This window comes from Portunus trituberculatus, chromosome 47, assembly GCF_017591435.1.
Source record: "Portunus trituberculatus isolate SZX2019 chromosome 47, ASM1759143v1, whole genome shotgun sequence".
In the NCBI taxonomy this organism is placed as follows: domain Eukaryota; kingdom Metazoa; phylum Arthropoda; class Malacostraca; order Decapoda; family Portunidae; genus Portunus; species Portunus trituberculatus.
Window position 1 is genome coordinate 22,909,754 of NC_059301.1, and position 22,500 is coordinate 22,932,253.

The 22,500-nt window shown below is 42.6% G+C and overlaps 2 protein-coding genes across 2 annotated transcripts in view; both read left to right on the top strand.

Annotated features, from left to right (window-relative positions):
• LOC123498169 (von Willebrand factor A domain-containing protein 7-like) overlaps positions 1–5,236 on the top strand; it is a 6,183-nt gene extending 947 nt beyond the window's left edge. Inside the window, exons 2-10 of the mRNA XM_045245336.1 lie at positions 172–374; positions 710–998; positions 1,819–1,924; positions 2,282–2,482; positions 2,794–2,895; positions 3,616–3,728; positions 4,347–4,448; positions 4,671–4,904; positions 5,192–5,236. Of these exons, the coding sequence (XP_045101271.1) occupies positions 172–374; positions 710–998; positions 1,819–1,924; positions 2,282–2,482; positions 2,794–2,895; positions 3,616–3,728; positions 4,347–4,448; positions 4,671–4,904; positions 5,192–5,236 (1,395 nt within the window). The remainder of the gene's footprint in view (positions 1–171; positions 375–709; positions 999–1,818; positions 1,925–2,281; positions 2,483–2,793; positions 2,896–3,615; positions 3,729–4,346; positions 4,449–4,670; positions 4,905–5,191) is intronic.
• Positions 5,237–5,378: 142 nt separating this feature from the next.
• On the top strand, positions 5,379–16,486 carry LOC123520518. The gene is made up of 12 exons (XM_045282842.1): positions 5,379–5,390; positions 6,784–7,040; positions 7,390–7,475; positions 7,727–7,847; positions 8,467–8,671; positions 9,278–9,440; positions 10,063–10,189; positions 10,832–11,020; positions 11,552–11,694; positions 12,304–12,439; positions 13,829–13,929; positions 15,382–16,486. Exons 2-12 carry the CDS (start codon positions 6,872–6,874, stop codon positions 15,571–15,573), a joined length of 1,632 nt encoding a protein of 543 aa, XP_045138777.1. The 5' UTR covers positions 5,379–5,390; positions 6,784–6,871; the 3' UTR covers positions 15,574–16,486.
• Positions 16,487–22,500: the final 6,014 nt, after the last annotated feature.

Sequence of the window (22,500 nt, forward strand, 5' to 3'; positions counted from 1 at the left end):
GTGGTATTCATCTTTGTCTCCTTAATAGCTCAGTGAGAAACGTCCCGCGATGACCAAGCAGAAGTAACCATTTCCAAATTGTGTACATGAACTAATCTCTCTCTCTCTCTCTCTCTCTCTCTCTCTCTCCAGGCCTCGGACGTGTACCGGGACCACCAGTGGATCACACAGGAGGGCATCAGACGTAACATTCGTGAGTTCTTCCTGGCCTTCCCTCCGGCATCCAACCCGGGTCTCTACCTGCCCGAGGATGCCACGCTCAGCCAGCTTTTCCACTTCTACTACGGCAGCACCGCCTCTCCGACGCGCTTCATCAAGGCCGTCAACTCTATCGCCACGTCTAATATCAACACAGACTCCTCGTACAAACTCAGGTGACGTCGCAGGTTTTCTTTAGCCTCTGCTTACTTGTCAGTCCATGTCTTGAACAGAAAACGATCTCGTCTCGATGGTAAACAAGAGTAGAAGTGAAGTTTCAGCCTTTCCGAAGGTATCAAAAGATTGACTTCCCTGAAAAATTCCCATTCAAATGGGAAGGGAGTAATGATTTCATATTCCCAGCAACAAGAGTAGAAAGAGTTGAATATACAACAGTATTATGGCAGTTACAGTATATATCTTCCCTCGGACACAAGTATTAGAGGAAAATGCGTTTAAATTCTAAGCAAATAGTTAGAGACAAGTGAGCTTAATCCTATTGGCGCTGCAGGTATAACCCAGAGCTGCACAGCGACGCCGAGAGGCTGAACAACACGCACAACAAGCTGTCGGAACGCTTCCCGCAGATCCTCTCCTCCATCCTCATCCAGGAATCCTACTCCGGCGCCCGCTCTCTCCTCGGCACCTCACTGCACTCCATCCAGGACTTCTACTCTCACTCCACCTGGATCGAAAAGGGGAACATAGCCATCCTCAGTGGCCTGGGCTTGCCTGGGCACAGCCTTGGCACTCTGGCAGGCCCCAGTGAGGATGTGTGTACGCCCTGTCCTAGCCCGCAGGTGAGGCACGCTGCTCCCTAGGGCCTTCTGTACTCACTTACCTCTATGACTTTCACCACACGAGTATGTTAAGCATCCCCATGAACGCCTCGAGCTTCCATCACGATGCATATACTCGTAGTCAAACCCCAGCCAGACTCCGTCACGATCAGATCACGCATGACGCAACACTGAATGGCTACTTGTTCTTTCTCTGTCTCTCTATTGAGGAGTTCAAAGTTCCCGTCTTCATATATGTATTTTAGATAATGTACTACTACAGGCTGTGGGGTGACTAGTTAGTATGGGTGTTTTCTTCTTCTTCTTCTTCTTCTTCTTCTTCTTCTTCTTCTTCATCATCATCTTCTTTATCTTCTTCTGGTGGAATTCACCATGAAGAAATAAGATGGACATGCTGTCATTCATACACAATAATTGGGGGGAAAGATCAGGAGCATTTATCTGGTTCTTCTATTTCTTCAGTTTCTCTCAGTAGTATATGTTTCCTGTGTATTCCCCCTTTTCTTCTATTTTCCCAAGTTAAAAAGAAAGAAAATCATCTCTGCCGTTGTTTTCTGTGGTAATGATAAGTAACGGTGATATTAAGATATCAGCGATATTTCTCAAAACATTCTCTTCATCTTCCTCACACCTCGCCATCAATTCCTTCGTCCTTCATCCTTACGGGTAGAATAATTCACAAATAGGGATAACATGTGAGTATAGGCGTTTGATAAAGAGATTACTACTATGTTTAGGCTGACTGATTTCTAGTAGCTTTCTTTCTGTCCTTACCTCATCTGTACCCTTACCATCTTATTCACTTACTTTCCATCGCCAGGGTTCATGTTCAGGCAACGTAAAGGTCAGCGCGGGTCTCTCCAGCGGCTATTACACCTACGACACTGATATAGGCAAAGACGAACTCGTGCCGAAGCCTACCACAGGTGTGTCTCTGATTGCTCCTCACCTTTGCTGACTTTCACACAATTATTCCTGACTGAACGCACACATGACATGTCTAATGAAGCTTGTGCTGATAGTATGCATGTGTGCAAAGGTGTGTGGTGCCTGGACATGAAAAGACGAAGTATTATGAGCTTGACTCGATATTATGAACGCGAGTATATAATTAAACTCAAATGGGTAAATACTCTCTCTCTCTCTCTCTCTCTCTCTCTCTCTCTCTCTCTCTCTCTCTCTCTCTCTCTCTCTCTCTCTCTCTCTCTCTCTCTCCCTCTCTCACAATCAAGGAGGCAAATGTAGTCACGGAGGCTCGCAGGATGAGAGCTCCCTGCAGCCAGCACTAGGCGGCATCAACAAGGACACTCCCTACTCCTGCTTCTCGCCCCACCACGACCTCCACAAGCAGGCCGCGGAGCTCGCCGTGCTGGCCACCAAGCACTACCTCGACCAGGTCCTCAACGCCGTGGGTTTCGACAAGTACCGTCGCCTCTTTGACTTGTATCTCGGGTCTGCACTCTCTATCGTCGTTGACACTACCGGTAAGCCGTCAGCACTTTGAAACATTTCTGTATTCGCTAACGTTTCTGTGTTTTACTACGGATACTTTTGAATTTCAATAGGCTATAATGTACGTAGGTTAATAATGTTTCTAATGGTGTTTTCGTGATTCTATTGGTAATCCATCAAGTAGTCTGATTACTCCTCCTCCTTTCCTCCTTTTTATCCTCCTCCTCTTCCTGCGTCACCATCTTCTCCACAACTTTGCCTGTACAAACATTCCCTTCCTTTTATGTTTCCTCGTGACTCCTCAGTTCTCTCAGCGGCACTTCAAGGTTTGCTCCTCCCACAGGCTCAATGGGTGACGATATCAGTGCGGTGATATCGCAGGTGGAGGAAATCGTGAACAACTCCAGCCCAGAGAAGTACATCCTCTCACAATTCAATGACCCCGGTGAGTAGAGAACAGAGACCAGGGAAGGTGGAGACTCACTTAGCTTTCTTGGTTGAGATATGGTCCAGGATTGTTTGTATTTATCTTCTGAATAAAATGTTTTCTTCAAGATCAATGTAGTCGTTCGGTGGAAGTTAAGAGTATAATTTCCGAACACAGCAGTGACAGCAAGGAGAGAAAGTGATCGAGTAACTGCAGCTTTTTAATGTCCGTAGTTCTGTTCTTGCTCAGTAGGACTACATAAGATTACGTAAATTCTTAAATAATAAAGAAAAGTTACATGACTATTATCAAGGGCAAGAGAGTTGAAAGATTAGTCACGACAAGTAGGATCATAACTTTGAGATGTAATGGAATGTGAATGCAGCATATTTTAATAATGCCATCTCATTTATCTGCTTTCCTTTTCATAACGAGTGTCTTCACCCTTTGACTGCTCCTAAGTGCTGCTCTTTTCCCTGAATTATTGTTTACTCAAAGACACCTTTTTACTTCTTTTACAGCCACAGTTAATCTTTAAACTGGGAAGAAATTGCAAAATATATTCTTAAAGACTTAAAGGACTTCACGCATTGCTTCTGATGTTGCTATTTGTTTCATGTCTCTGTGAAAGGTTTGAAAAAAGAGCCCCATTCCATCTTCCACAATCGCACTACTGACGTCCTCTATCAATCCTCTCCTTCTCCTAACTCCTCCCTCATGGCTCTGCTTCCTTGACAGACTGCGGGCCGGTGTTCGAGACCACGGATGGCGCCGAGTTTCTCATGGCTGTGAGGAATCTGACTGCGTTTGGTGGCGGAGATTATCCTGAGCTGTTTTGGTGTGGTCTGCAGGTGTGTGTGTGTGTGTGTGTGTGTGTGTGTGTGTGTGTGTGTGTGTGTGTGTGTGTGTGTGTGTGTGTGTGTGTTTATGCGGGTGATAAGCGTTAGCCTACGTATATTTTCCTAATTATGAAACTATCTTTATCCAGTGTAATTTTAAGCCTATAAGTGTTTTAGGTACCTACTGCACATATATTCGCTGTACAACCACCGTCTTCAGATAAGATCATTCTAAATTCCAATATTGTTCTATCTGGGAAACATTTCTTTCTCTTATTTCCTTAAAATATCAAGGTGTCTTCAATTCATCTTGACTCATTCTTGTTCTTCCATCAACTCCCACACGATATAAAGAAGAATTAGAATAAAAGAAAGAAGGAAAGAAGGAAAAAAACAGGGACATTCTTCGACACATTCAAGTCCCGCTACTAATTCATGTGTCTACTGTGTGTGTGTGTGTGTATGTGTGTGTGTGTGTGTGTGTGTGTGTGTGTGTGTGTGTGTGTGTGTGTGTGTGTGTGTGTGTGTGTGTGTGTGTGTGTGTGTGTGTGTGTGTGTGTGTGTGTGTGTGTGTGTGTGTGTGTGTGTGTGTGATCCTTTAATGTGCGCTTGCAGTTGGCCCTCGCTGAGACGCCGGACTACGGGGACGTGTTCTGTTTCACGGACGCTGTGGGCAAGGACGGGGAGAAGATGCCCGGCATCGTCAGCCAGGCACAGCGGCAGAACAACAAGGTAAGGAGGAGGAGGAGGAGGAGGAGGAGGAGGAGGAGGAGGAGGAGGAGGAGGAGGAGGAAAAAGATCAAGGGAGGAAGAAAGATCAAGTTTTGTTAATGTTTATCCAAATACAACTTTTTTTTTTCCCCTTTTAACCAACGCGCAATCATACCCACTCATCCCTTCCACCCCACACACACATACACACACACATGTACACCTACGCTTTACCCCAACCAGGTGACGATAATTCTAAGCGACATCATTGAAGACAAGAAGCGAAAACCGAAGAAGCAAAAGAAGAGCAAAAGCGTCGGGAAAAAGAAGCGACCCCGGACGGAGAAGGATCTGATCACGACAATTGATGACTTCCGCAGACTGACGGACGCCACGGGAGGCCTGCTCATCAGCGCCTCCAAGTTTGATGTCAGCGATATTGTGGGCATCATGGGCAGCGGCGTGGAGACTTCTACGGTAAGAATTATGATGTTACACCACACACTACTACCTACTCATCTCTGTGTTGGTGTGCTTCTTGTTTCTATGTAAATTCACTCGTACAGAAATAGTAATAGTAGCATAGTGTATTTCAACTATATGCCAGTCACACAGTTTTTCTATCAGCGACACTTTCTTTTTTTTTTTTTTTTGTCAGCTAGTGTAAATGTTTGGTCAATTTGTCTCATTTCTGTCTCTCCGTGCTAATCGTCCCGCTCTATTCATTAAAAAATCACCCTTCTGTACCCCTAAACTCCATCCAGCGACTACAGTTCTTCAGTCCACCTTGCCCTTACGCTGTCTTGTAACCCGCTGTTCCCTCTTGTGTGCTTCAGGTCATGGTCGCGCACCAGGAAGGGTCTGGCATGACATCCGTGTCCTTTCCAGTCGATGACACAATCGTGGACTTTCAGCTTCGCCTGTCTGGAGAACTTAGCGCTGCAATTCTCACCGATTCTGGAAGTACGTCAGATCAAAACTATGCCAACCTAACCTAAATAAACTTACTCTAACCTTAACCTTAACTAAACAAAATTACCTAACTGAACCTAATCTACTCTCACCTAAGCTGAAGTATTTTGACATCACAATATACCAATACGTTTCAAGCCATTTGTCCCTGACTTTGACTAACTCTTTTTTATCTTTAAAGGAACTGGCAATCAAGGGGACTTTTATTTATTTTTTTTTTTTACTTTTCTTGCCCTTGGCCGGATTCTCCTCTTGCATAAAAAAAAAAAAACTACTTGCTTTTCCTCAGTTATTTCTTCAGTTTATACCTCAGTACTTCCTGCTGTCTACTTCATGCACCCTCACTGTAGTCCTACGCTTATCATGTTTCACTCTTTCCTCTCGAGTGTATCTCTTCACCATTGACTCTTTCACATCCTGTCCTTCTGTGCTTCATTCTCATCCTCCTTTTCCTCCTCCTCGTCCTCTTTCTGCTCTTCCTTCAATCCATTCATATCTACTCTTCTCCTGTACTGTCCTGTCTCTCTTATCTGTAGCCAGTTAGAAGTAGTTACCAAACAGCCTCGAAAGGACCAACAGGTCTGTTGTTGTTTGGCTTTCCTTTGTATTCCTTTGTATTTCTTTGTACTCAATCTTTAAGAAATACTCTCTCTCTCTCTCTCTCTCTCTCTCTCTCTCTCTCTCTCTCTCTCTCTCTCTCTCTCTCTCTCTCTTAGCACATACTCAAGGAAAGGAAATCTGCTGCTCATATTTCCTGAATTTGTCCAAGTCTTTATGTTAGCGCCACCTCTTTTCCTTCCTCTTCTATCTATTTTTTCCCTTATTTTTCTTCCTTCTCTTTCTCTTCTTTATCTTCTACCTCTTCTTTTCGTTGTTGGTAATGGTTTTACTCCTGTTGTTCTTCATTTTTTTTCTTTTTATTCTTCCTCTTCTTTTTTTTTCTTGTCCTTGTTTTTGTTATTTTTCTTTTTCTTCTTGTCCTCCTTGTTCTTGTTCTTGTCTAGCTATTTATCTCCTCCTCCTCCTCCTCCTCCTACTTCTTCTTCTTCTTCTTCTTCTTCTTCTTCTTCTTCTTCTTCTTCTTCTTCTTCTTCTTCTTCTTCTTCTTCTTCTTCTTCTTCTTCTCCTCCTCCTCCTCCTCCTCCTCCTCCTCCTCCTCCTCCTCCTCCTCCTCCTCCTCCTCCTCCTCCTCCTCCTCCTCTTCCTCCTCCTCCTCCTCCTCTTCTTCTTCTTCTTCTTCTTCTTCTTCTTCTTCCTACTCCTCCAACTCCTCCACCTCCACCTCCTCCTCCTCCTCCTCCTCCTCCTCCTCCTCCTCCTCCTCACCACCACCACCACCACCACCACCAACACAACCCTGAATACTCCTTCACTCCTGCCACAGAGACGGTCTACGACGTGATGAACTCGACGACCCTGGAGGTGGCGGGCGTGGAGCTCATCACCTACACCACCCACTTCAAGGCGCTGCGATGGACGGGACCACTGCACGGAGAGTGGCGCCTGGACGCTTCCACACTCAACAATCTCACCGTCACAGTCCTCGCCACCTCCTCCCTCGACTTCTCGCCTCCTTCTCCCTGCTGGATGCCACGCCGCCCCACCCGCACTACAGACCCACGGAAGGCCAGCCGCTTATAAGTGAGTGGTAGTGAAGTGTTTGCTTTGAGTGTTTATGTAATGTTAGTGGAAGTATTAGGTTAAGGTGATCTTTCTATCTATTTATCTACATGTCTCTGTCTCTGTCCATGTCTCTCTGTCTCCGTCTCTCTCTCTCTGTCTCTCTCTCTCTCTCTCTCTCTCTCTCTCTCTCTCTCTCTCTCTCTCTCTCTCTCTCTCTCTCTCTCTCTCTCTCTCTCTCTCTCTCTCTCTCTCTCTCTCAGTAATCTAGTTTTGCATTGTATTGTCAAAAAGATGTGTGAGCTAATGACTGATGAAAAGCACATAATAAACCACTATATTCCTCCTCCTCCTCCTCCTCCTCCTGCAGACATGCCTTACTACCTCGAGGTGACACTGGTGGGACATCTTGAGAGCAAAGTGGCCATGGTGTCCGGTGTCCAGTTCATTGATAAGGTTCGTCTGTTTGTCTGTCTGTTTGTCTTTCTCTCTGCATACACGTCCCTTTACCCATCTGTTTGTCTGTGTGTCGGTCTTCATATCTGCTCATTTACTCATCTATTTGTCTCTCTTCTTACTTCTTTTGCTTAATTTTTGTTTGTTTGTTAATTTGATCCCTGGTAATTCCTCCTCCTCCTCCTCCTCCTCCTCCTCCTCCTCCTTCACAAGTGTCCTCCCACATCTCGATCCTCCCTCCCATTTTCCAGGAAGGTGATGTGCTGCGAGAGATCGATTACGTTCCGCCAGTGAAGGACCAAGCCTACATGTGGACCTCCCCGCTTCCCGACCACCCCTTCTACGTGAGGATTCTCGGCTACCTCGTCTCAGGTATGATGCAGAGGAAGACTTGTTCTTTTTTTATCTATTTACTTATTTACCTATTTTCATCTATTTACTTTTTCTTAAGACTTATTGAATGATCTTTTCTTCCTGAGTGCATCGTTTGTTACTTAGTCTTAGTGTTGTTATTGTCTTTTCAATTAATTTCCGCTCTTTTATCTCGCCGTGATTGCTCCTACATCCTTTTGTCCTGAGTCTCTGGTTTTGGAACATGTACGTACTTGCCTCATGAAACACGAAATAACTCCCTTTCTTTTCCTTCCAAAAATTTCTTTCATTCAATTCTACGCACCTTGCCAACCTGCACATTCTTCTTCCTCTTCTACCTTAATGTTTGATTACCTGCACACATTAACTCCTTTTTTTTCTATTCCTTAAGTTCTCTCACTCAATGCCACATTTCCTGCCTACTCACATAGTCTTCCCTTACGTACGTGCGTGAATCATTTATGTACATCAACTCCTACAGATTCCTTCCATAAAGTGTGTGGATAGTCTGCACACATTAACTTCTATTCCTTCCATAAAGTTTCCTCATTCAATGCCACACTTTCTGCCAACCCACGCATTCTGCCTTAACTCCAAAACAACCCTGCTTCTCACTCAGGCAACCCATGGGCAAGACAGATGCCTGTGGAGGTGTGGCCTGTGGAGACTTTGGTAGAACTCTTCTCCACCACGGACGACCTGTCAGCACCGCCTGGAGGAAGAGCCACAGCCAAGTTCATGGTGGTGAACTATGGGTTGGAAAGTAACTTCGATATCACTGTCACTGACGACCTTAATTTCCTGGACACCATCAATCCTAAGAGGTGAGACACAGGTACAAGGCCCGCCGCCTCATGCTGGTGGTCACACGTGGATGGATGGATGGATGGATAGATAGATAGGTAGGTAGATAGATAGATAGATAGATAGGGTAGATAGATAGACAGACAGACAGACAGACAGACAGACAGACAGACAGACAGACAGACAGACAGACAGACAGACAGACAGACAGACAGACAGACAGATAGATAAATAGATTGATAAACTGATAGGTAAATAAATAAATAAATAAATAAATGAAAAGACTGACTGAGATAGATAGATAGATAGATTGATAGATAAGAGGATAGACTGATCTATAGTTAGACAGATAAAGATAGATATAAAACCAAATGATAATTAGACAGGTAGACAAGCAGACGGATCTTTTACCAACCATCAGGGTAGTAGGTAACGCTGGCCCTGACTGCAACCATTGTCTTAATTAACGCCCTGCTGTCACCGATGCTCACTCACCACTTTCACAAACTCACGCACTATTGAATGCATAAGAGTACATAACATACCATATACACATAATCCCAGTGCCCTCCTCCGCTCCTCCGCACTCGACTCGAGCACATCCCCTCAGCACACTGCTTTCCCAGGGTCTTCCTCGCCAACAACCAGACAGCTCTAGTGGAGGTGAGCTTCCAGGTACCTCCGACGGCTACCCACGGCCAGGTGAGCACTGTACTGGTCACCGCCCGCAGCCAGGTGCAGAAACTCTCCTACAACACTGCACTCACACACTTCTTCGTCCTTCCCACGGTACGTACGTTTATTTACCCACGCTGTGTGCGTTTGCCAGGGATCAGTGGAGGGGAGTTACATGTCATGACAATGGTGAACTATTATACTAAAACCACACCAGCTAGATATAAAACGCTTTAATTGGACTCGAAACACTTCACACACCCCTGGAAATACTAAGAAAATCTGAACACCCCTAAATAAACCTCGAACCACCTGCAAATAACCTAAAATACCCCAGATGGACCCAAAACGCCATAAAAGACACAAAACATGCATTAACCCTTCAACATTTTTACCTTGAGATTTATGAACGATTAGACCATCTTATTACATTAGAAAGGTCTATGGAGGTCAGAAGATTAATGACCAGAGTCTTCACTATTTCAATCCCTCACTTAAGTTTCTGAAGCTGTATAAAATCACCAAATAGTAAGCAGAATCAATATGGAAACGCGTCATGGTACTGAAAGGATTAATGAAACCAGAACACCTTTAGATATCACCAAAAGACTCTGAACTTGACCAAAACATTCTATATACGCCTCCAAAACAAGCACAAATACAGCCTAACCTGACCAGATACACAACACGCAACCCCCAAGAACAATCAAGGTTAATTGTATCGTCTCGCCACCAGCTATTGGACACTGACTCCCCCACCTGCGTGCTGGACCACATGCCGAGCTGCGCAGGGTTCACAAACAACGGCCTGTGCTCAACCAAAAACTGGAATGTGACAGCCACCCTGCAGGACCATGGCTCAGGTGTGTGTGTGTGTGTGTGTGTGTGTGTGTGTGTGTGTGTGTGTGTGTGTGTGTGTGTGTGTGTGTGTGTGTGTGTGTGTGTGTGTGTGTGTGTGTGTGTGTGTTTCGCTTTTATGGAAACTGTCACTAATTCAAAGGTAGAGGCATGTATACAACCGTCCCTGAAAAACAGTAGCCCATGTATTCGTTCACTGGCTAAACATCCTTTGATAAAAACTCAAAACACTAAAGATAGACCGAAAAAATCACCAAACTCTGACCAAATAAACCTCAAACAATTCCCCAAAACACATACAGACAATCCCAAACCACCATAATTACTTCTAAAACATTTTAAGAAAAGATCTAAATCCCCAAAACAGACTCAAATTTCCACTTCATTCTATAATCACATCTCTAAAAAATCCACAAATCCTTAAGACTCAAATATTCACCTCATTCCATAGATACACTTACACTTCACCTCTCTATCTCAACTTCCACCCTCAGAATCGTACTTGGTGACCGCTAAATATCCACTTGATTCCACAAATACACTTCTGCTAAATTCACACATTTCTGATATAAACCTAAATATCCACTTCCATCCAGACACACTTACAACCACCACCTAACCTCTCAGCCTTAACTTTCACCCCCCAGGACTGTACTTGGTGACCGCTGTACCTGATGAACATAACATGATAGTCCCGAACTTCCCGCCGGGCACTACCTCTGAGGTGTACATGCAGTACCAGACCGACTGTTGCACCACGCATGTCCAGATTCGAGGCGTGGATGCCCTTGGCAACGTTGGCGACTGTGACGAGATTGACATGGGCAAGCTGGGAGGTGAGTAAATCAAGGACAGATAGGGAATGAAGAGGTAGATAATAGACATTGATAAGAGAAGAGATGAAATGTGAAGAAAAGGGAAAGCGGAGTGTGTATAAGGCAAGAAGTGCTTGACGAGACTGACGTGTTATGAGTAGATTGGAAAGTCAGGGATGGCAGAAAGGGAATACTAGAGGAGTGAATATCAAAGGAGAGAGGGATGAAGAATGGATAGTAAAGGTATTGATTACGGGAAATGAAACTGAAAAACACCCTATATAGACTAAACACCCAAAGATAGACTCCAAACACGCTAAATAAAAAAAAACCACTCTAAATAAACACAAGACCCCTAGGCACTCAAAACACCCTATGTAGATAGACTAGAAATACTCCAGATACATTAAAAAATACCTAGACACCCTAAAGCAGACACGGATTCAAAACACTAGCAATTTTAATCAACATAATCATAAAAATAAAGACTTGAAACGCCCGCAAACTACAATCAGTAACGTACGTCTCCTTTCCCTCTCCTCTCTTCCTCAGGTCTCATTTACTACCTCGAGGTGGAGATGGCTGGAAACACGTGGCTGGCGGTGCGTTGGAACATCAGCAACAGCAGCGTCCCAGTGTCCCATTATAATCTGTGGCTCGACGGTCAGTTCCTGCACCAGATTCCCTGTCATGAGGTAAGATTTGGGTACCACGTGGGAGACATGGAGGAGGAAAGGACGGGAAGATTCAGCTGAGTAGGAGATCTAGAGATTAACCCCTTCAGTACCACGACTTGTTTTCATATTTATTCTGCTTACTATTTGGCGATTTTATACAACTTTAGAAACTTATGCGGGGATTAAAAATAGTGAAGACTCTGGTCGTTAATCTTTTGACCTCCATAGATCGTTCCTAATGTCAATAAAATCCTCTAATCGTATTCAAAACTTGTGGTAAAAAAAAAAAAAAACGTCCTAGTACTGAAGGATTAAGTATAAAGGAGATGAAATTTGAACATAGAAAAAAATAAGCAAAAGATTTTAAGTTTTATGTAGTTAGATCTAAAAAATAAATAAATAAATAAATAAATAAATAAAATTGTTACATGAAGAGAAAATTTCTCAAAATAATTCAGTAGACGACTTGGATAAACTCAGTTATTAAGTTATTCGTGCATTTCTAGTAGAGAGAAATTCAGGACACTCAATAGACTTATAAATAGGGATGGAAAATAGACATGTATAAATATTACTTGCAACCTTATCGCAGCTTCCCTTATATTCCCACATTCTCTACATCTACAGGACTCGTGCGCTGATCACATTAATTACCTGGAGCCTTGCACGAAACATAACTTCACCGTGAATCCCGTTTTCTACTACTTGGGTGGGACAGTGGAGGGCATGGGGCGCTCCACTACTGGCACCACGATGGAGGAAGGTAAGAGGCGAAGGGAAAGGCGAGAGTGCAGAGATATGTGGGAACTACAGGAAGGCCAGAGGTGAAATGAAGTGAAGTTAATCGTGTTAAGGTGCGGATGAGTAAATGCGGGTGAGTGGGTGAGTGAGTGAAAGGAGGGAGTGGTAAAAGAGGGTAGGATGAGAGTAGGAGGATGTGGGAGGGAGTGCAGAGGATTCACTAAGAGAAGATTGTCAATAAAGAGTTGTGTGTGTGTGTGTGTGTGTGTGTGTGTGTGTGTGTGTGTGTGTGTGTGTGTGTGTGTGTGTGTGTGTGTGTGTGTGTGTGTGTGTGTGTGTGTGTGTGTGCAGGTGTGTGAAGTAAGGACGTGAGGAAAGAGAATGGAGGGGAAGATGAGGAATAGCAAGGAAAAGTGAGGACGCGATGAGGGAGGCGAAAATATTGGGATGTGAAGGAGCTTGTCTGTGTCTGCCTGTCTGTCTGTCTGTCTGTCTCTCTGTGGTGAAAGGAAGACAAAAGAAAGGAACATGAAGGGAAAAGAAGGAGTGTTCGTAGATTCTTACCACTGCTGCAGAAGAGAGATAAGAATGCAAAAAAGAGAATCAGGGAGGAAGTGTGTAGGAGGAGGGACGGGAATGGAGAAGGTGGAGTTACATCATTACACCACATGGCCTCCTCCGGCACCTCCTCCACCTCCCTCTCCACTCTTGCCTCACACTCTCCACTGTCTTGTTCACGTAGGCACCCTCTTAATCCCTTCCTTCCTGCCTCAAACCTCAAAAGACCAAAGGCTCCTCTCGTATTTCTGTATATATTCCGCTAACTCGAAAATAATACCAAATTACAATATCTTTAACTTATTTTTTGCTTAAACAAGACTTCATGACTATTCAACGCAGCAATGTCTCTCAATGTCATTATCCTGAAGACTTCTTTCCTTCCAACAAAGATCACAGAACCCCTTCCTTTCCTCATTCAGAAATTTATAACACTACACATTTATGCACCGCCGTCGTATAAATCACACTTCCTTGCCACACCACAAAGTTCAAGGCAACACAGCTCGTTCCATGCCATTTCTCCCTAAGCATTCCCTTCTCTACTTCCAAGAATCCACAAAACAGCAGTTCTGAGACATTTCCTTTCAGTGAAGCGTCTTTCCTTAACCCAAAAAATTGCTATTCCACAACCTGATTTAACTGTCTTCATCGTCCCTGCAGACTTCTCTCACTAACCAAACCTCCAACATAACAGTGTTACATCATATTAAGCCCTCTTCTCCGGTAAACAATCTTTCTTTACACAGAACTTCAAAGCATCATCATCATCATCATCATCACCATCATCATCATCATTATCTATTGTCCTCATTCTCTAAGTCTTTCCTTTCATGCTCCCCCCACCCCACAGTACCGGAGACTCCAATTAGCGGCCGTGAGATAGATGCCACAGAGACCTCCGTCACTATCGCCTGGGAATCTGCTAACCCAGACTGCAGCTTCAAATACGAGGTGGGTTTAGTGTAGTACAGTTGTCCAAGGTTAGAAGGACATGTTAATCTAATGATCGTTTCAGATATAAAGTAAATGAGTAAGTAAATCGATAGAACAAAGTGAAAATACCCAGTACTTCACGTATCAAGTCCCTAGATTATTTTTGGGGTCGTTATAAGAATATTGATGTGGAGAAGTTTGATTAACTATACAAAAATTCGTATATGCTCAACAGATATGACATTCACTAGATCTTATGGCATCAAGATTCAAACCAACACTACACACAAAATATGAATAAGATTAATAAATAAATAGATTACTCTCTGGGCAGCAATCATTCTGAAAACATAAACAACGCATTCTGAAATATCTCTCCCCTACGCAGTACATTTCACCACAAATCATTCAAACATACTCGTAAGTGGCTTTAATAAAGATATGGACTTTTTTTCTTCTGGCAGTGTGGCCCAACCTATAAAATACTGCAGCTTCTTCTTAGCTTTATATCATAGTTTCACATAAGCTAAGATGAGGATTTTGGAAGACTACTCACAGCAAAACAATTTCATGGAATCAAATAGCAAAACTTTTCAGTACTCGCAGCTTATTTTCTTTATGACTAAAACTGTTTAGGATTGCTAAAAAGAAAATTATTATATGTGCCACTAGCAGTCATCATTATCAGGCATACCAACTGTTCCAAATTTCGTTAAGTCTCAACTTTACCTTCATCGAGACAAAATATTCGAAAACTATTTTGGCTAAAGTAGAAACTGAATATCCTTCGCCTCTCTCTCTCTCTCTCTCTCATCCTGTTTCTTCTCTCCGATCATCAGTAATTAGAGGGAGCAGTCTCATGGCCGCTTCTCTGATAGTGACACTGATTTTCCTGCGATACGAAACAGATGGGCAATAAATAGAACAGGGACTCAGGGGGCTGGACAGTACTGAAAGGAAGGTTGCATGCTTCATTAGGTCCTTATTACTGGGGTGTTTATATTTGGGGTTCGAGGAAATACACACACTCACACACACACTGACACTGTAACACACACACACACACACACACACACACACACACACACACATCAGTGGTTCAAGGTCAGGGAAAGGACCTTGAAACTCTCTCTCTCTCTCTCTCTCTCTCTCTCTCTCTCTCTCTCTCTCTCTCTCTCTCTCTCTCCATTTTTTCCTATTTTCTCTTCCCTTCCTTTTGTGGCAGTAGTAGTAGTAGTAGTAGTAGTAGTAGTAGTAGTAGTAGTAGTAGTAGTAGTAGTAGTAGTAGTAGTAGTAGTAGTAGTAGTAGTATACCAGTAACAACAACAACAACAACAACAACAACAACAACAACAACAACAGAAGCAAGTATGTCACCACCATCACCACACAGGAGCACACCCAGCACATAGGTAACACCAGCATCCCTACCTATCACCCCCTAACACCGCCTCTATTCGTGGTCTACAGGTGTGCACACATGAGGTGAACACAAGCCCGAGTACTGCGGTGTGTCACGAAACCTTCGACACCTACACGACGATCGCAGGGCTGGAGGAATGTCGTGCATACAACAGCGACGTTCGAGCTCTCTCCCACGCTTACAACACCAGCAGTCCCCTCACCTTCTACTCCGTCACCCTCTGCGTGGACATTCCCTGAGCCTTGGCCTGCGATACCTTTATACTTCCTCTCCCTCTACCCATAAGCTCTTCCTTTTTTTTCTATAAGACAAATCTGGGGATACAAAAGCTTAAAAAGAATTAATGAAAAAGTCACACTGAAGACATCAGTCATCAAAGAGTAGAGATGAAAGGATTATCAAAATTAGAAAAGTGTCTTGTAACCTCCCTCTTGATGAGTTGAAATTATAAGTAGACGGGGAATGCAGAAGCAGGTAGGGTGTTCCAGGGTTTACCAATGAAATTAATGAAAGACTGCGAATACTGGTTAACTCTTGCATCAAGGAAGTTGATGCAATTTGGGATGAGAGAAAGTTATATATATATATATATATATATATATATATATATATATATATATATATATATATATATATATATATATATATATATAATTGAAGCAGCCTTTGTTTTCATTATTGTCTACGTTGCTTACATCCATCCGTACTTTGTTGTTCTTCTCATACATCATCGTTTTGATTACTGCAAGTGTTGTTTTTATGGTGGTGGTGACCTCGCTGCTCACGGCGGCTGTGATGTCTAGGGTGTTCTTGCAATTGTTAAGGCTGGATCTGAGGATATTGCTCTCTGAATACTGTCCGCACTGATGTATGCAGTGCAATACACTTAGTACAGTGTGTGAAGAGTGACTGACCTAACTGTTTGTGACTCACGCATCACTGGCCAATCTTGTTTACTCTCCGATGGCCCGTCTATAGGGTCAGCTCCTCTTGTTTGTTGTTGTCGTTGTTGTTGTTGTTGTTGTTGTTGTTGTCGTTGTTGTTGTTGTTGTTGTCGTTGTTGTTGTTGTTGTTGTTATTCATGATTTAATGTTATATATTAGACACATACCGCAGAAGGAGCCTTGCAATTAAAATAAAATAATAACCTAATCTGCTATTTCCTTTTGAACCAAGCTGCTCAAAGCCCTGTCTCCCATTGTAGCGGCATCAGGAAGACACAGGATGACGACATGAGCTCCTACAATCCACACATTAAAAGAAAAAGTCATTGAGCGGTACAGAGAATCCAAACCTTCACAAATAAACCCACAGACGAACGAACTATCTAATTACAACAGGACTAAGACTTAAGTAGAAAAAGATGTTAACTCAAACCACAATATTCCTACCTTCTGCTTCCAAACGAGGCGGCATCTTTGTGTGTGTGTGTGTGTGTGTGTGTGTGTGTGTGTGTGTGTGTGTGTGTGTGTGTGTGTGTGTGTGTGTGTGTGTGTGTGTGTGTGTGTGTGTGTGTGTGTGTGTGTGTGTGTGTGTGTGTGTGAGTATAGTGTGTCTCAACCAGTATACGAACAAGCGCAACACATGTACCTCTATTACGTCACGAAGCCAAATATATTCTCATTCTCTCTACATGTACGAGTAACTGCGCACATCTAACTCATATTTACTATCTAAGGTGATCAGATGCACAGATGACATGTAGAAAGCCTCAACTAATGTACTGTGCCGATGCAACATACGAGAAATCAACAATATGATAGCAGAAAATGAATATACACCAAGCGCAGAACGTTGCTCACATTTCTCATGGCTGTAGAAGTATGGTCCAGTTGTCATAGCACGAAATCAATCAATCTATTTAGTCTTTCAATAAATCTTCAGACTTGTGAGTGAAAAAAAAAATAGTTACTTGTGAAGGAAAAGAATAGTTACTTATGAATGAAAAAAAAAATAGTTTTAAGTCCATCCACATCGTAGACTAAACCACGTTCTAAAAGGCAAAAAGAGTAACACTTACATATTCCGGGACGAGGAGTAAAGGTTAGTACTCATGGTGATGGTAATAGTGGTAGTGGTCGTGGTGGTGGTGGTGGTGGTGGTGGTGTACAAGCATTGGCTGGAGGTTCACGTTAAAGGTTCAGTGAAGGTCAGCCCATCGTGGTCTGCCGTCAAGGGCGTGACCAAACACTTGCCTTGCCTCACTCTCCATGTAACCTCTTGCGTCTGCTGTTGTCACGGGCTGCTGGAAAGATGATCAACTTGAGAACATAATAAACACAAGGAAGACAAAGAAAACATACCAAACAGAGATGACGAAAAAAATATCTTCCTCTACAAATTTAGCTTTTCTTCCGACACTAATGGACTGGTATGATTGAATACTATGTATACAATTAAATTAAGAGAGAAAAGAAATAAAAGGAAAGTAAGAAACATATGCTGACCCAATATGCCACGCGTGTTGTTACTCATCATTTCCTTGCCAAATTTCCTTTTCTTTCTCTTTTCTTTCGTCAGAGACAGGGTAAGGGCACAGGGAGAGAGAGAGAGAGAGAGAGAGAGAGAGAGAGAGAGAGAGAGAGAGAGAGAGAGAGAGAGAGAGAGAGAGAGAGAGAGAGAGAGAGAGAGAGAGAGAGAGAGAGAGAGAGAACACTTAAAATGTCACTCCTAAAACAGAACAGAAGGAATCGAGTCAGCCGATTAAGTTTCTGATTTGGCTTGATCTACCTGAGAAAATTTCAAAAGTTAAAACTCAGAATTCTTCCTCGTCCTCAACTTGTGACATTAATGAAAATAAAGAATAGTGTAAAATGTTTGTTAGTTAAGATAAAAATGCTGAGATCTTAAAAAATCCAATTTATTTGATCTATTTAATGGTTCATCGTTTCACGCCTCAAAGAAAGTTACATTCGAGTTAACTGCCGCACTTCGAGTAAAGATCAAACTCTTCTCTCGACGATGCACGTGATGAACAGTGCACAGGGAGATATGCCCTGGCGTCAAAAATACTACTGAAAATGCGAGTCTCTCTCTCTCTCTCTCTCTCTCTCTCTCTCTCTCTCTCTCTCTCTCTCTCTCTCTCTCTCTCTTTCAACATAGTATTTTTACATTTTTTTTATTTGTTATTTCAATATCTCGAGGTGATAGTTAAATAATCTTTAAATTAAAATAGTATGGCATTCAAGACTTATGACATAACTAACTATATTGCATGAGTGAGGAGAAGCACCCAGCAACAACAACAAGCACCAGTCCTGCAGTTTGCATGTAAACATGTTTTCATGCATGTGGATTGAAGGTGATTTACGTAACTGTATTATGCAATGCGGTGTCAAAGAAAGCATTTACTTCAGCAAAGTGAGACGCAGCCACAACTTGAGGGGAGTGTCAAGAGACATTCGCCCCGCGTCAAGGAGATACATTATCCTCGTTATGTTATGAGCAGAGCGGCTAAACCCAGCCACTACAGTGACTACACCAAGCCCCTGCCTCGCCACTATACCCTGTGAGGAGAGTCACTTAACTCAGGGAAACGAAGGAGAATGAACTCCTTAGAATTACAACACACTTCATTCATCACCTTGCCTCCAATCCACCCTTGCTTCAGGTGGCGCTCCTCCTGCCCTCGATGCCCTTCACCACACTCCACAGGCATTGCTCCACTACGTTGACCATCCAAGCCTGAAAACATTTCCAAGCTTCACATGATGTTACTCCTCACCTCCTTTGGCTATAAGTTGATCCATTATGCTGTAAATAGTACCAAGCCCTGACTTCCTCTCGCTTCCTGAACTGCAAGTCATGTTTCGCTAGCTAAAGAAAAGCACACTAAAAAGCCTTCAGCACACATCCATCTCAGCCTACTTGCCCCGAGTGGTCTGCATTTCGAGGTCAAACTTCCCTGGTAATTTGTCAAGGCTTCACTTTTCATGATATGCACGAAACATATACAACCGTCCTCCCTGCGTGGTGGCGTCGCTCCTATCAGCAACACATCACTCTGAGCCACACTGACCCTGTACGACTAAGCTTAGTTCTTACTGCATCTAGACTATGATCTTACTTACTTCATCTACATAATTTCAGCGTCATGTGATTTATTCTTTTTTTATATATCTATTTATTTTTATTTATTTATTTATTTTATTTTTTTTTTTTTTTTTTTTTTCTTTTTTGCGGTGGCAAAATAATCATCCATTATTTCATCAATCTCACCTAATTTTGCGCAAACCATCACTGTTTTGAGCTTTTCTTCCTGACAGCTCCGAAATAAAGTTAGTTACACCGAAAATCCATCGTTTTTTTTTCTCTCTTTCTCTCTCTTTCCTCTTCTACTTTTGCTAATATAATGTCCTTCTAGTAAGCCTACACCATTTCAGACTCTTTCCTTGCAAAGAACCCAAAACTCAAATCTTTGGCATCCTCAGACCAATTGTATAATGAAAGAAAAACCAAAGGCTTCTACTGCTTATCACAATTTGAATAATACTACAAGATATCTAAGGTGTTGAGCACAAATTAACCCCTTCAGTACTGGGAGACATTTTTACTGCGAGTTTTGGGCGTGATTAGACGATTTTATTGATATTAGGAAGAGTCTATGGAGGTCAAAGGATTAATGGCCTGAGTTTTCACTATTTGAATCCCCACATAATAAGTTTGTGAAGCTGTACCAAAATAGAAAACAGAATGACTATGTATGAAAGCACGTCCTGGTAGTGAAGGGGTTAATCTACAGACACTGTAAAGATTTGAACTACCCCTACAACTTACGCTATTAATCCCTTCAGTACTGGGACGCTTTTAGTACCATGAGTTTTGGGTATGATCAGATGATTTTATTTACATTAAGAAGTGTCTATGGAGGTCAGAAGATTAATGGTTAGAATCTTCACTATTTTATTCCCCATATAAGCTTCTGCAGCTGCTTAAAATTGTTTAGTAGTAAGCAGAATGAGTATGGAAACGCGCCATGCTACTGAATGGGTTAATAGTCTTTCTCATAATGAAGCACTATTTCGTTATTATTGAAGACAAGACATATTTGAACTACCACATCGCTCCATCTCTCAAAAATACCCACCAAAATTACAGCAGAGTCTTTTATGATGATCGAAGAGAGAACACAAAAGAGGAAGCATAAGTCAAAGTATGCTAGAGGCGAAGGCAGTGAGTGACTAAACCGATCACCACGTCTTGCGAGTCACGAACCAAGCATTACCAAACACCACATACCCACAAGCCAGCCATAGGAGGGCGTGAGCTCGGGTTGCACTGATCTATGACCTTTTTGTTTATCGCGGCAGTTCACGGGAAATGAGACTGCTTAGGGACGATGGTGGTGGTGGTGGTGGTGGTGGTGGTGGTGGTGGTAGTGGTGGTGGTGATGGTTAGTTACTACGCACAGCTGATCAAAGTATGGAGTATCGCATTCTACAAAATGTTAAAAGTAAAAATGAAACTGCAACGGGCACCTATGTACTGTACCTCCTCTTACTCATATTTCGTCACCTTCTTAATTGGGCTTCGCTGAAATCATAAAGTTCATTACTCCCTTAATTCATTCCTATTCTATTTGTAAACGTGAGATTCGCTGACCTTTGTGATACTACTACTTGGGATGAATATAGATACTGGTGGTGATGATGATGGTGGTAATGACAGTAGTAGTAGTAGTAGTAGTAGTAGTAGTAGTAGTAGTAGTAGTAGTAGTAGTAGTAGTAGTAGTAGTAGTAGTAGTAGTAGTAGTAGTAGGAGGAGGAGGAGGAGGAGGAGGAGGAGGAGGAGGAGGAGAGGAGGAGGAAGAGAGGAAGAGGAGGAGGAGGAGAGGAGGAGGAGGAGGAGGAGGAGGAGGAGGAGGAGGAGGAGGAGGAGGAGAGAGAGAGAGAGAGAGAGAGAGAGAGAGAGAGAGAGAGAGAGAGAGAGAGAGAGAGAGAGAGAGAGAGAGAAAGCCGTCAAGCACAAGCAACTCATTACCTAATCAAGAGTGCATGGGAGTGTCACAAGCCTCACATCACACCTCTGCATCTCCCACCACCGCCGCCACCACCACCACCACCACCACCACCACCACCACGACACACGCGAAGAGAACATGAGTGAACTTGATAGGAGAACAGGTGAGTGGAAATAAGGAGGAAGTAATTAGAGGGGCGTAGAATGAAAAAAAAAAAGAATGAATAAATAAAAGAAAGAAAGGAAATGTTTCAGAGTACAAATCCCAAACCATTATTTTCAACGGCTTCTCACGCTAAATATAATGATCTAGTGTATATTGAGAGTGTGATTTCAAGGCGTACTTTGGACCAGTCAAAAATCGCATATGGACAACAGGGATAAGCGAAGTAACAAGTATCACAGTATGATTAGCAATGAAAACTTTAAGGATTTAGAAGTTCTGGGTTTATTGTTATGCTTTTCTTTCACACAACATACAGTAATAACTATGCATGGGAACACAAAGAGGGACAGAACGTGGCTATTCTATGGAAATGATGTTAAAAACTCCCTCCTCCTCTCAAACATTTTTTTCTTCTTCTTTTCTTAACCCCTTCAGTACTGGGACACATTTTTGCCATGAGTTTAAGGTATGATTAAACGACATTACTTACATTAGGAAGGGTCTATGGAAGTCTCAAGATTGATTACCTGAATTTTAACTTTTTAATCCCCCACATAAATTACTGAAGCTGCATTAGATCACCAAGTAGTAAGCAGAATAAATATGAAAACTTACATTAGGAAGGCTCTATGGAAGTCTGAAGATTAATGGCCTGAATTTTACTTTTAATCCCCACATAAATTACTGAAGCTGCATTAAATCACCAAGTAGTAAGCAGAATAAATATGAAAACGCGTCATGGTACTGAAGGTGTTAAGTTAAGCACAAAAGAGGAGGAAGATCCAGAGGCAACATTAGACTATTTCATCTGTCCTATAAAAGAAAAAGTATCAAGCACAAGCTAATTCACGTTTGGGTGTCTTTTAAACTCTGCCTACTTTAACCCTTCAGTACTAGGACACATTTTTACCTTGAAATTTGTGTACGATTAGACCATTTTATTTACATTAGGGAGGGTCTATGGAGGTAAGAATATTACTGGCCAGAGTCTATGTTTTAATCCCCCACATGAGTTTCTGAAGCTGTATAAAATGACCAAATA

Excerpts from the sequence above, each read along its gene's own strand:
- LOC123520518 (XM_045282842.1), top strand. The coding sequence starts at position 6,872 with ATGGACGGGACCACTGCACGGAGAGTGGCGCCTGGACGCTTCCACACT. Across the intron at positions 9,441-10,062 it reads ACTTCTTCGTCCTTCCCACG|CTATTGGACACTGACTCCCC; the intron begins GTACGTACGTTT and ends TCTCGCCACCAG. Across the intron at positions 13,930-15,381 it reads ACTGCAGCTTCAAATACGAG|GTGTGCACACATGAGGTGAA; the intron begins GTGGGTTTAGTG and ends CGTGGTCTACAG.